Source organism: Grammomys surdaster, unplaced genomic scaffold (genome assembly GCF_004785775.1).
Source record: "Grammomys surdaster isolate TR1022 unplaced genomic scaffold, NIH_TR_1.0 117678, whole genome shotgun sequence".
NCBI classification, from domain to species: Eukaryota; Metazoa; Chordata; class Mammalia; order Rodentia; family Muridae; genus Grammomys; species Grammomys surdaster.
Window position 1 is genome coordinate 1 of NW_021614345.1, and position 14,057 is coordinate 14,057.

At 39.8% G+C, this 14,057-nt stretch overlaps 1 protein-coding gene and 1 pseudogene across 1 annotated transcript; one reads left to right on the forward strand and one right to left on the reverse strand.

The window, feature by feature from the left end:
• Nucleotides 1-2,497: 2,497 nt before the first annotated feature.
• LOC114635776 (cilia- and flagella-associated protein 44-like) lies at nt 2,498-11,540 on the reverse strand (the record flags this gene model as incomplete). Its single annotated transcript, XM_028784208.1, has 9 exons — nt 11,523-11,540; nt 10,272-10,427; nt 9,918-9,965; nt 9,237-9,336; nt 7,818-7,912; nt 6,643-6,852; nt 5,754-5,864; nt 3,685-3,843; nt 2,498-2,743 (listed from the first exon to the last, which is right to left on the reverse strand). Coding segments are annotated over exons 1-9 (1,143 nt in total), but the record flags the coding sequence as incomplete, so codon positions are not given.
• Nucleotides 11,541-11,699: 159 nt separating this feature from the next.
• LOC114635775 lies at nt 11,700-12,148 on the forward strand (annotated as a pseudogene).
• The last annotated feature ends 1,909 nt before the right edge of the window (nt 12,149-14,057 follow it).

Below are 14,057 nucleotides of genomic sequence, written 5' to 3' on the forward strand. Positions count from 1 at the left end.
AGAGAGAGAGAGAGAGAGAGAGAGAGAGAGAGAGAGAGAGAGAGAGAGAAAGGTTATCTCTGTTATATCTGATGTTAAAGCTTTCTAAGATTTTTTTCCCTCTGTGATTAGTCAAATGATAGATTTATATAAAATTAAGTCAAATGTATATTGTGATCCTTAGGAATAGCAAAAGAAGATACACATAATTACCATACAGTAAAGAAAAAAAAGAATATAGAACTGGCATAACAAACAGAAATAATTAGTAAGGTGGGAGTTATAAGCGAAAATATGTCAGTAACTATATTAAGTGTAAATGGACATAAACTTTTTACTAAAGTCAAAAGTTATCCTACAGGATTTGAATAACTCCTAACCATGTGCTGGTTGTTTATGAAGACCTACTTTTGCTAAAGGTATCAAAAGATCAAGAAAGTGGAAGAATCCTTTGTAACTCTTGGAGTTTGTTCTTGTAAGTGAATGGACAATTGACTTCATTATTGTTATGGAAGTGTACCAGGTTTACTTGTTTTAAATGTAGTTTAAAAGTTGTGTTTTGGAATCTGTGGATATAGCTCAGTGAGAAAGCATCTGTTTAAAATGTATACAATGTCCTGGGTCCAACTCTCAGCACTAGAAACAAGTTTTGGTGGGGCATGCTCATTTTGACGTGCTAAATACAGTTGGCAAAGAGAATATTCAGGTTTGATGCTGAAGAGAGAATTCAGTAAAAGATAAATACCTGACACATGTGGGTAGATAAATAATATTTAAAGTTGTTAGATAAAATTAGCTTAGTTAAAGTGGGGAGGGGCTAGGTCATACTCTGGAGTCCTATGAATTACAATGTCTATCTTACAATTTTTTTATTTAAAAAAAAACAGATAGCATCAAAAGGAGCTGGAAGAGAGAGAGAGAGAGAGAGAGAGAGAGAGAGAGAGAGAGAGAGAGATTCTGGAGCCCAAGAGGAGGTGAGAATGCAGTTTGGTGGTAGAGTGTATACTTAGCATGCACGAGACCCCAGGTTGTACCACAAAACCACCATGATGGTCATGATGATGTATGTGTACCTCTGTGTGTCTGTTTGCGTGTGTGTGTGTGTGTGTGTGTGTGTGTGTGTGTGTGTGTGGTGTTGGGGGGGATTGTCAGAAATCCAGGAAACTTCATGTGCTGATGGTAAGAATTGGATTTGAAAAGACAAGAATTGATGACATACATTAAGTTGTGTGTTTCAGGGACAAAATTACAGGAAGAGTGTAAAGGAGAAGGAAAAGACCTAAGAGGCTTTCTGGAACACTGCCCTGGGCAAGTTGCTAAGCAACATCCACCAGTTATAACAACAGGCAAAGCAGAGCCCAGTTCTGCAGGGTGCTAGAGATGAGAAAAGATTGGGAAATTCAATCTGACTTCCCTCTGTGAAATATGAGTGTCTGGAGAGACAGGAAAGTTGCAAAATATTTGTGGGGAGAAGTTGTTCAAATAATAATTTATAAAGTAAATGCTTCTGGTGGGAGAACTGACCAACAGTGTGAGTCCTGATTTCAAGCCCTGGAGTCATGACTTGAAAATGAAGCTGGCTTTTCTAGTGTAGGCATGTGGCTGTCTTAAGCAAGGAGAGCAGTTAGTTCCTCTGTGATCTGTGCTTTACCTCATGATGGGGCTTAGTGCCTAAGAGCATGGGCTACGTACTCAGTGTTGTCAGAGATCATACCTTAGTTCCATGTCATTGAAGATGTCACTTAAGAGCTCCACACCATGGTTTCATGAGGGCAAAGTATGAATTTAGTAGTAATAATCTTTCCATATAATTTTAAGCCAGTTACTTGGGGAAGGCGTGTGTGTGTGTGTGTGTGAGTGTGTGTGTGTGTGTGTGTGTGCACATTCAGAAGTGAAAACTACAACATCTATAATGAAGAAGCTCTTGCTTTGCAAGACATTGAGAAAAATGTTTTGTGAGAAGACTATATGGTATATAAATAGAAGACATATAACCTGCCACACACATTGTGACACTTCTTCTTTCTTGTATCAGTCTTTTTAAGATCTATTTGCCCTTCTTCCTTATTTGCTATGTCCGGATATTGACTGGGGTAGAATGAGGAAAACACGTAGATTCCTAGCCACCCATATGCCACACAGCCTGGTTGTAAGCGATTGTAAGCAGATTTGTACAGTTCTGCCACAAAAAAACTGTTGTTTTCAAACTTAAAAGAACAACAAACAAACAAAGAGCAGACACAGGTGAAGAGTTGTTTGACCTTTTACCCTCCACTAGTGGTTTGTCCCCACTTTGCTCTTCTTGAATAGGGGAGTTTGGCCTTGAATGACAACAGATACAAAAGCCAGACATATTTAAAAGAGATGTTATAATGATGTACAAAAAAATGAACATATTAAAACATACAGCTACATCACTAGTCTAAAATTAAATTCTCAATGTATGCATATGAATGAGCGGGATGAAAAAAAAAAACCAGCAACCATAACCTGGAATGGATATGGGATCGTTACTCACCATCGACACCCAGAACTTCCCTGGAGCTGAGTAAAAGCCGCACAGGACAGGAGAGGGTGTTGGTGGCATGAAGATCTCAGGCAGCGGCTCCTCCTCCTCTTCCTCTTCTTCAGTGGCCTCCTCCTCCTCTGGTATTTCCTCTTCCCCAAAGGCTTCTCTCTCTTCTGCTAGCCTCCTCCTCATTTCTTCCCTTTCCTTCTCCTTCAACATCTTTTGTTTTTCTCTCCTTTGTACTTCCATAAATCTCTTTTTCAAAAAAAGATAATAAATAGACACTTTTAAAGTGTGCTATTTTGTGTGTGAGCATGACAGATTGTGGAAAGAAGCGGGTTTTAGAAACCTCATAGTTCCTATATTTTCATAAATTACCCTTTGGAATACATTTTTATCATTAAAATTCAAATCTTTGGGATGAGCATCATTTCCGTTTAATCCCCATTTCATTGAAATCATTTGACCATCCTTTCTGGCAAGAGATGGGAAGTGTTAATTTTCCCTCAGAGCCGGCCACTGTCAACCTAGGAACTACGTCTAAAATAGCCAATGGGAAGCTTGTTTCTGGCTCCCATAAACCTATGATGTAGGCACTCGATTATCACCGGCTGTCCAATGTAGAGGTCCCCAACACTTGGTAGCCCCTTCTCCTATTCACCCCTGAGAACTACCTTCTCTGAGTTATATGATCTCTTCACACCATCCTCTGTTCACAAAAGATCACAGTGGCTCAAACTGATGTAGCTTGGCTGGCTTCTAAAGAGACCTTCACTATGGTCCTGTCGCATCTCCTACAAACTGAATGCTGTGATTTCAACCAGCCATTCTTCTTCGTGAAAACACCAAGAACTGTTGAAACAGTGGCTGCCCTAGGGCTGTTCTCCCAGCACCATTACCTCTCTCTTCCTCTCATTCTCTTAGATATCTTCCCATCTTCTGAGTATAAATCTTCATTTCCAGGTCACCAGTTTTTTATTCCTCTCATCCCTCCATCAGCAACATCACTCCCTGAGGTTTCTTTCTTTGTACCTGGATTGTAGTCACCTATCCACTACTGCCTCCTGCTTACCAGTGTATACGCTCCAAGGGCCAGGATCTGTTTTATTTTATTATTCTCCAAGAATCTTTTATAGGATATTGCATCTCCAAATGGAAGAAAGGAAAGAAAATAATGATTCAAGAAGATCTCATACCAAAATCTTAGATTTGACACTCGTGAAATGGAAGCATCTGAGTAACATGTCTGGGATTGCAAACGTGGTAACATTCTGATCATCTACATCCTTAATGGTTGGGCATAGACATTCAAGAATATAGCCATTCTCACAGATGATCAATAAAGTGCTTTCAGGCTGAAAAAAAAAGGAGAGAAGGAAAGAAAGAAATGAAGGAAGGAAGGAAGGAAGGAAGGAAGGAAGGAAGGAAGAAAGAAAGAAAGATGCATTTTATGCATATCACTTACATGTAGGCAATTTTTTACAAGTTCAAAGTCAGTGAGAATATCACGATCATTTAAAAAGGCGATACCCCACAGGCCTAGTCACAAATGATTATTGTGTTGCTAGTATTGGTTATCCTCATGTAATTATTCATTGTTAACCTGATGGCTAAAGTTAGATTTTCAATTGTTTCCTTTAAAGATACCATGACTTATAGCCATAGCCAAATATGTGGTTGTGAAATCTCTTGGCCCAAAGGGCAATATCTTCTAGCTAAAATCGCTGAGGAAAATTTGTGGCATGAAGGTCTGCTCAGCTCAGTCACCCATGACAACCCATCCTATCTTCCTAAGTTTAAATTTCAATGTGATGCTCCAAGGACTCTCTCTTCTTCCCTCTTCTCTTCATAAGTGTGCTTCAAGAAGTCTTAAGCTTTGACTTCCACTCAAATACAGCAGGTCCCAGACTGCTCTTGTCCAGTGCAGAACTCTCTTTTGCACCAAAACCTCATCTGGGAAATCACCTTATCTACTGTGTACTCAGCATTTTGCTACATGCTAGAGATGGAGTTGTAAGAAGAGCCGCTATCCTCACTCCCATTATGGACTTTGCCTCCGAAGGGAGAGCTTGTCAGTTATCAGTTCACACAGATAAATACAAATTGCAATTGTGAAAGTCCTGCCAAGAGACTGCAAGAATTGCCTGATTGTGCATAATTTCCAGAGAAAGTACTATCTAGCTTGAAGGTGGAGGATGAATACAATTTAAGGTGAGCTGGGGAGTGGGTGATGTGCTGTGAAGAGGAGACATCAGGACAAGTGTCCCGTGGCACATTTGAGCTTATAGGAGAACTGTGGGCTTAGAAAGCATTGCTTAGAGCCATAGCGCAGGAGGAAAGAGAGACAGAGCGGGGCACTGAGGGATTTAACACCCAATGACCAGGGAGAGCCTTGGCCAGGTGCAAGAATGAGGTGGGGGGGGGGACAGAAAAGCACTAACATTAAAGGGAGAAGATATTTTAAACAGGAAGGAAAGTTCAATGGGGTCAAACAATGCTACAATATCAAGAAGATAAGATTCACATGTTAGGTGGGTATCAGCGATGCCTTGAGAAGAGCTACACACTAGAATCAGGGAGCCAGAAGGCAGGCAGAAGGTGTGGAAGGATGGAGCAGTCAGTCCTGAGAGCTGCTAGGAGGAAAGGCAGGAAGCCATAAGTGCACAACGCAAAGTGAGCCTGTTTACTTTCTGTAAGGGCCAGAGACTACCATGGGAAATTACCCAGGGAGCATCAGGAAAGGCTAACTTACATGTCCCAAGAAAGAGAGTCATGATGTAAACTATTGAAGTCGAGAATGAGGGACTCTAATCCAAAGGACCAGAGGCAGAATGGGCAATAAGTAGGAAGGACAGCTTCTCCATGGTAAAAGAAAGAAGAGGAGCGACACAGAGGTCCTGAGAGGATGCAACGGGTCCTCACCTCTCTGGGAAAGGATGCTGAAGGCATGACAGGGAGGCAGAAAGCTTTGAGGTTTCAAGGTGGCCATCTTGTGTGAGAGAAGGCATTGATAAGAGCTGTCCCAAGGGATGTGTGGAACTCATTTAAGTCACTGTATTTGTGGGAGTTAATAATCTTCCTTGACATATGATTATCTCCTGCAGTCTTTGGCTGACACTAGTGACAAATTAGGCAAAGTAGTCGGGGCAACTCTAGAATGGATTTTTGCCAAATAGCAATGAGGAAAATGTAGCCCAAAGAGGGAGAACCCTTGTAACTACAAGACACTTCAATTTAATCTTGAGGATAAATGCTAATGACTTACATGATTGGCTGGAGACCACATCAACTGACAAATAGGCCCAGGAGTGGTAAAAAAACCAACCGGCTTGTATTCCTTCTCCACATCAAAAAAGAAAACAGTCTTGTCCGCACTCTAAAAGAAAAAGAAATACACTCATCATATACATATATACATATATATGTAATTATTATATATGTATATATATTATATATATGTATACATATATATATATATATATTACTATGACAATACAGTCATTCAACATTCTGTTAAATACCATGGAGTCTATCTAATTTACATTTATAGATACAACAGTCATGTATTCTCGATTAATCTGAAATATAAATATGGTTTCAAATGTTTGACTCATTTTCCCAAGTGTTTCAGTACCTAGTCTAGAAATGTGACTACCATATATGTGTTTATACACACATGTTTATGTACATACAACTAATTTCTAAAATAATTCCACAATACATCTGTTCATTCTTACTTCCTATAGAATATAGTTATTTCCTTTATCTGAGGCAGGCTTTTGTTTTGGTTCTTATTTAGAGGATATCAAAGATCAAAGCAGAACTGGCTACATGCTAGGCAAGAGCTCTCCCACTGAACTATGTAAACCTCACCTATGATGGCCCTCCTTAAGAACACATATATATTATAAACTAATGGTTATAAGAAATTCATCCAGCATGATTTCCATTTGAAATTTTTTGTTCATTTAAAATAAGGATTAAAACTTAACTTATAAGACAGTTCTTAAATATCATACATAGACTGCGCTGAAAAAATAAGAAAACAAAATGTAGGTTAATTTTGGTAAACAGGGCACAATAGAGTAGGTGCAGTTAAGAGGGAAGCTAGGTGTGGAGTTTTAGTAGAAAATGAGAGGGAATCTCACACTTACCCCAGTGGCTAAGATCTCGCCATCACGTTCATAAGCTAAAGCCGTAACTTCTTCAGTATGAGGTTTGAAGACATATTTCAAATGTAACTCAGCATCTAAGATTTTCTTCCGTCCTGCAAAAACTGTAAGTCCTTTTGGATCAAAAAGTTCAAGAATTCGAACGACACCATCTTGGAATCCTACTACGATCTGGGATGCAGAAATGCTTACCTGGGAAAACAATCAAACACATGGGACCTGTGTTTAGTTAAGTAACTGAAGCACACACAAAAGTCACTCCAGATCTTGCTTTGATTCAGGTGACTTAGTGTCGGCTGCCCTTTTCACCCCTTGGTTCAATGTTATGGCAGTCCCCATCAACTCCGGGCTGTTTACTTATTATGACCACAAGCAGGGTAATCTACAATAATTCAAGCTTCCAACGAGCAAACACAGATGGCTCGCCTGCCTCCTGTGTAGAAGGCACCTGTCACCAGCAGTTTGGGGTGAACACAAATAGACTGAATGTCACCTATTAACATGTAGAAAAGTATAAAATATGATTAACATGGGTCCATAGGAAAGAAACACACAGCAAAGAAAGCTAGCTGTGCTTGAGGACTCCCCTAAGGCAAAGATGGTTGGAGCTGAGATCAGAAGGGTACTTGGTCAAGAACTAGGTACAAGAAGGTACCTAGAACGAGAACTGGATAGCGTGAAGAAGAAATGCTACCATAAGAACTAGAGGTAGAGACAGGTACAGAATATCTTATACGGTACATTGAAGGTAGTCTTTATCCAAACAATGGGAAACCAGGCCAGAGGCCTACCTGAACCATGTCCTCTGTGATTCCATCCCTTTATTCTTATTGTTAATAAGAATTAATACTCCCATGGTGATTAATAGTCCCATGATGTTTAAAAACCATGGTTGCATGGACAGAAGATGACTCAAATTCAGTGGCATGGTTAGTTCACAAGACAGAGCCTATGCCACAGGTAGCACAAAAACAGATTTTCACTAAGCAAACTATAATAGTAATATCATAAAATGATTTCTGCAATATTTTAGGTAAAATAAATGACTCGAAATATTTGTACTTCTAAAATTCTGAGCCAGAAAATAACTACATCTCTACAAGATATCATGGATTCAGTATATTTCTCAGGGTCTCTGATTAAGACAACAAACTTACTGATCGGGGTGCCCAGATGAGGGATGTGCCTCCTTGTTTGAATCTCATGTGAACCAAAGGGTTTTTACTAGCAAAGTCATAGACGCGCACAGAGCCTACGGAAAAGAAGAAGAGAAAGGTTTTAAAAGAAACAGATTATAAATGTGTTATTTCTTTAAAAAAAAAATCTCAGCTCACTTTTTATAGGAGACAATTCAGTAACTCCATCAATTGATAGCCTAACAGCCTTTTAAATTTGTATTTATTTTTTCTTTTTAGTTATTTTTAGATCAGCACACAAGGTAACAGATTTCCTTGTGGCATGTTCATACATGCTAGGTTTTAGTTGAATCTGCCCACACGCAAACACTGCTGGCCTGCCTCCATCTCCTACCTTGGTCCTCCCTGTATCTAACTGTCCCCAGGATTCCTTTTTCTACTTCCACACTCCGTGTGTTCTGGGCTCTCTCCTTCCTCAAAGCCTCCTTCTTCCTATCTCAAGGGCCCTTTGCCAGTTTGATGGGAGACATGAGTTGTGACCAACTGACAGAACACGTTCCTTTGCGGTCTACCAGGTTAGAGATACTGTAAGTTGAGAGGAAAGCACAGTGATGAGGATAGAAAGGCATGCATGCTGCCAACAAAACGAACAGCGCTTTCCTAAATAATTTACAATTAGGTCTTCATTCTAATCTCCAATCGTGTCTGCTCCAGGCTGTGCACTTCCTGCTTCAAAATCTGTCTTGCCTATTACATTCCACAGGTTTTGTTTTTGGAAGAACATTCAAATACTTTGAATACCACACGTTTTCAATTTGCATACAAACACGGCCAGATACATTCTTACTAAGAGTTCCCACTTAACGAGGCTAGTGAGACGGCTCAGACAGTGAAGTGCCTGCCATGCAAACATGAGGACTTGGGTGTGAATCCCCGGCATCCGTGAAAAAAACAGACCCAGTGAAGTATCCCTGTAATCCCAGAGCTGGGAAGGCAGAGACAGGAGGATCCCTGGAGCTGCTTGGCTGTCTAGTCTGTTTGGTGAACTCAAGTCTCAGTGAGAGACCCTGTTTCAAAAATTAGGTTGAAAAGCAATAGAGGAAGATTCCTGATGTTATACACACACATACACCAGAACACTGTACATATACATGAACATGCATGGATGCACAACACAACATACACCGGAACACATGTACATATACACAAACATGCATGTATTCACAACATAACACACACACACACGTGCACACACACCCACCAGAATACATGTACACTTACATGAACATACATACATGCAAAGCCCAACACACACACACCAGAACACATGTACACATATATATAAATACGAGGGCATGCACAACCTAACACACACAGACATAGATACCTGCATGCACGCATGCATACACATGTGCAGTTTGGGGAGTGGTTTACACTTACAGTCCAAGGCAGTTGTGGCCATGAGATAAGTGAGGGGAGAAACATCCAAGGCTGCAATGGGACCAGAGTGGAAAGAGAAGAGGCATTCTGGGTCTTGGGTCTGAGAACAGACAAAGAGAATATCAGATCTCAAAGAGTAATATATCATTAAAGGTAACTTTAAAGATGCAGAAACAAAATCCTGTAACACATGTGTCATTTTACTCAACGAGAAAAACATATAACTTCAGAGCTCTGGATAGGAGAATTAGGAAAACCAAATGGAGTCCTGGCTCTGACGTCAGTGACTGACTTTACACGGATCTCATCAGATCCCCCAGGCCCAGCTCTTCCTGCCTGCTCAGTAGAGCAGCTCAGACGATCACGTTAGTGAAGATCCCATGTGTTTAGTATAATGACAGAGTTCTGTTTTTAACTTGATGGAAACAAAAGAAACACCAGCTTTTAAAGACTATCAAAGAGTGCAAAGCAGTGGTGGCGCACGCCTTTAATCCCAGCACTTGGGAGGCAGAGGCAGGAGGATTTCTGAGTTCGAGGCCAGCCGGATCTACAGAGTGAGTTCCAGGACAGCCAGGGCTACACAGAGAAACTCTGTCTCAAAAAACAAACAAACAAAACAAAAGACTATCAAAGAATTTTTCCTATAACAGTTAGGAGAAAATAAGGAAAATGGGAACTTACAATATTTGAAAAACTAAGGTCAAGTTTCCATATGGCTCCATTGGCATCCTAAAAAAATTAAACAGCTGATAATGTTTCATCATTTTTAATGTTCATCAAATTAAAATCATTCATTCTGTGATTTGGTTAAAATGAGGGCCAGCAACAACACCTAGTGTTTACATATATTGTAAGGTATAATTGAAATACATTAAGAATATCTTCTATATATTTAACACTAGAAATGTATAATAAGCCAAGCAAGCCCATAAGGCTGTAACATGGGGCATTCTGGTCCAAACAATCAACTCTATTTCTATTTTCATTTTATGTTCTGGTACAGTTAGAAAGCCCAGACAGAAGACTGCAGAATACCTGAGCCAGCCAAAAGTTATTTCCAACTTCATTCATCTTGATCATTGAGAAGAGGTTGACGTTCTTGTCCACGTGAAGTTCATTAATAGGTTCTATCTCCAACAACCCGGTATCATCTATAACGTCAGCGGTGTCGATTGTCTCAAAGTCCCATATCTTACAAAATCAACAAGAAAGTTATTTTATAACACAATGACCATTCCCCTACTAGACACCAGAAGCTACCAAGTACAAGGCGCCCCGTATGAGTTACTTCTTTTGGAGTTGTTGACCAGTTGAGGTCCCATAGACCCTCCAGCAGGACAGGTTATTGCCACTGCTCTTGATTGAACTTCAGAATTTGACAGCGAGACCCTCTTGCTGATGGTACCACATGTTTGTGTTACAGAACATGGCAAAATCACGTTGGTGCAGACCTGGAAGCTTCTTCCCTATTAGCTAGCTTTTATAGTACTGGGAAGTACTATCCATGCTACTGGAGGAGAGAAGTGATCATCAATCATATCTCAGCTGTGAACCCTGAGAGCTATAGAAACAATTGGCCTGGGAAGACATACTCATTGGTGTAGAGGTGGCACAAATATCATGGGGTAACCAATCAGTTTCAGATTGGGCTTAAGTTCTACTCAACAAGATGAAAACCATACATGACACCATTACCTGGCCAAAAAACTATGGCTGGACAAGTTATAGGCTCTAAGATAGAACCTACTATCATATAGTAAATGGACACAGTATTAAACAGACTCCTGATGACTTCTTCTTATACTCATAGTCCAGCACGTCTCTCAACTCTCGTTTGAAAAGCTTCTATTTATTTTTTGTGACCTACAGCTGGTCAAGGTACAGAGTGAAAGAGACTGTACAGTGTTCAGTCCTAAATAGAACATATTATACCCATATCCCCCAAAAGTTTCAGGAACCACTGTAGAAGATGAGGGAGAAAGACAGTAAGAGCTTAGGATGGTGGGGGATTATGAGGAAATATCTTCTGGGCAGAGGGGCAGCTGCATGTATGAACTCACAAGCAGTTATGACAACAGGTACAAAACCCATGCAAGCCCAGGCCAGACCAAATCCCAATATGGAAATGGGAGTTGAGTGCATAATTCAATCCCAAGTCATGGAGCTATTGGCAGTTGTAAGCTTCTGGGAGACAGACAATTTTCACTGAGAGTATAACCTCTGGTAAGTTGGCCATTCTGTAGTGAATGCCCACACATTCAAGAATACAGACGTGCCTAGTCTTACTGCAACTTGATGTGCCATCTTTGGCTGGTATCCATGAGAGGCCTTTTTTTCTGAAGAGAAACAGAGGAGGAGTGGACGGGGAAGGAAGGGTTTGGGAGGAGAGGAGAGAGGGGAAACTGCAGTCGGGATATTAAAAAAAAAAGAAAGAAGGGGTTCTTGTCCACTTGAGGTATCTGCAGTTGGGGAGTCGGTGAAAAGTTGTCTCTTCCTGTGTGAACATGGTGCGGACCAAAGCAAACTACGTCCCAGGAGCCTACAGAAAAGTGGTGGCTTCTCAAGCCCCCAGGAAGGTGCTTGGCTCCTCCTCCTTTGTCAACAATTCTTCCTCAAGTTCGTCGAGAAAAGCTGAAAATAAGTATGCAGGAGGGAACCCAGTCTGTGTGCGCCCAACTCCCAAGTGGCAAAAAGGCATCGGGGAATTCTTCAGTCTGTCTCCTAAAGATTCTAAGAAAGAGAACCAGATTCCTGAAGAAGCAGGAAGCAGTGGCTTAGGAAAAGCAAAGAGAAAAGCGTGTCCTTTGCAACCTGATTACAGAGATGATGAAAATGAATAGAACTTACACATCTGAATAAATGCCTTCAGTTTACTTACATATTCTAGGATGTAAATTTGGTTAAATGAGTTTGTCCAATTGGCTTGTTAATGAAAAAAATGAGGCTAGAATTTAACCCTTCAAAAGAAGCCAGCTATAAAAGTGAAGAATTTTCATAATTTGTAAATTTGAATTGCATACTTGAATTTATGTCATATCCCCCTTCTTTTATCTGTTAAGCTTCTTCCTAAAAATCAACATTACCTGATGTTCTAATTACTAACCTATTGTCTTTGCTTAGATTTTTGTACTGATGCCATTTTATGGGCGTTGATTATGGAAACAGTGCCATATGGTTATGGCATCTTTGCTTTAAAAATTTGACTTAGTCTTTTTTACATTAAAAAATTCAATATTAAAAAAAGATAGAGTTCCTGTGTAGCCCTGACTGTCCTGGAGCTCAGCTCTACAGTCCAGGCTAACCTTGAACTCACAAAGGTCCATCTACCTTTACTTCCTAAGTGATGGTGTTAAAGGAATGAACCACACATTGCCCCAGGCATATGTTAAACTTTCACCACCAAAATTAATAGTATTAAGAAGAAAGCATTAAGATGTTGATTACAACATAAAGGTAGATCCTCTTGAAGAGAGAGAGAGAAAGAGAAAGAGAGACAGACAGAGAGAGACAGAGACAGAGGGATTCCTGAGACATCCTTGGCCACCAGAACTGTAATAAACATTTTTCATTTGTAATAATTAGGGTTATTCTGTGAAAGCAGCCCAAATGGACTAAGTAAGAAAAATTCACACAAATTATCTTCATTCTTCATTGATTTTATGACAGCAATAGAATTCATAGTGATTCAGTCAATTTGAGTGTAGTTACATAAAGAACACATGTGAAGATACACCTGAGAGTGTGAAAGATGATTCTCTCATCCTTTACTGCTATCTTCTGAAGTTGTTTCATTGCCTTTAAGGGAAGAATAAGAATAATCCATAAAATGTGCACCAGTAGAAAACAACCAAGTTTTATGATAGTAAATCTTCCAATTGACTAGCTAAGTATTAGTTTCAAATAGAATTAAACTTGGTTATGTACAAAGTAAAACCCAAAGCAGCACTGGTGAGAAAAACATAGTTTATTGTCTATCACATTAAGACAACAGATAATAGATGGTCTACAGCTGGTTGGGCAACTCTATGGTCATCAGGCTCAAGTCTTTTCATTGTTCCTCTTTTTCATTTCAATTAGGAGCTGCCATCTTCAGTGTCATCCACGGCTAAGGTTAGCTCTGGAGCCTCCAGGCACCACATCAGTACTGCAATTTCACAGATAAGTGCTAAAGCAAAAGAAAATCCTTCCTTTTCTTTAGATGCCTGCCCTAAAAATATCATACATCTCATTTGCCAGAGCAAATGATCAGAGTCAGATGCAAGGTAAATTGAAATAGGCTACTATTTACACCTATCTTTGCAAAATTGGAGAAATGTTATTGAGCAATATATGAGTTACTTTATGCCACAAATGTGATGCATGATAAGCAAGCAGGAAATGTGTGACAATGACTGTTCTGTCAGGAAACATCATAGGACAAGCTAATAACTAGCAGGTGATCTTCCTGAGATGAGTCTGCTTTGGATTAATAAATAATCCATGACAGACTTGCTTCTATAGGCAGGGCTCAGGAGAAATCAGTATAGGAAAGATTACTGTTATTAATATGATTTTCCTGCTATCATTAAACATATATAACAATCAGTAGGTATTAGCCCACCCTTTTGAGAAGATCTCTCTAGAACAATGAAGATGTACTGTTTTGTAGTGATGCTGAATAAACAAATAGATGACTTATTAATTCTTAATGATGATCTTATAAGAATTCCTAAAATTATATCAGTATTTATTAAGCTCTTTCATAGTAGTACTGCTATTAGGTTCTTTCTGAAAAGAAACTGCAATGAGGACTTAGCCTGTCTCACACAGATTACCATGTAA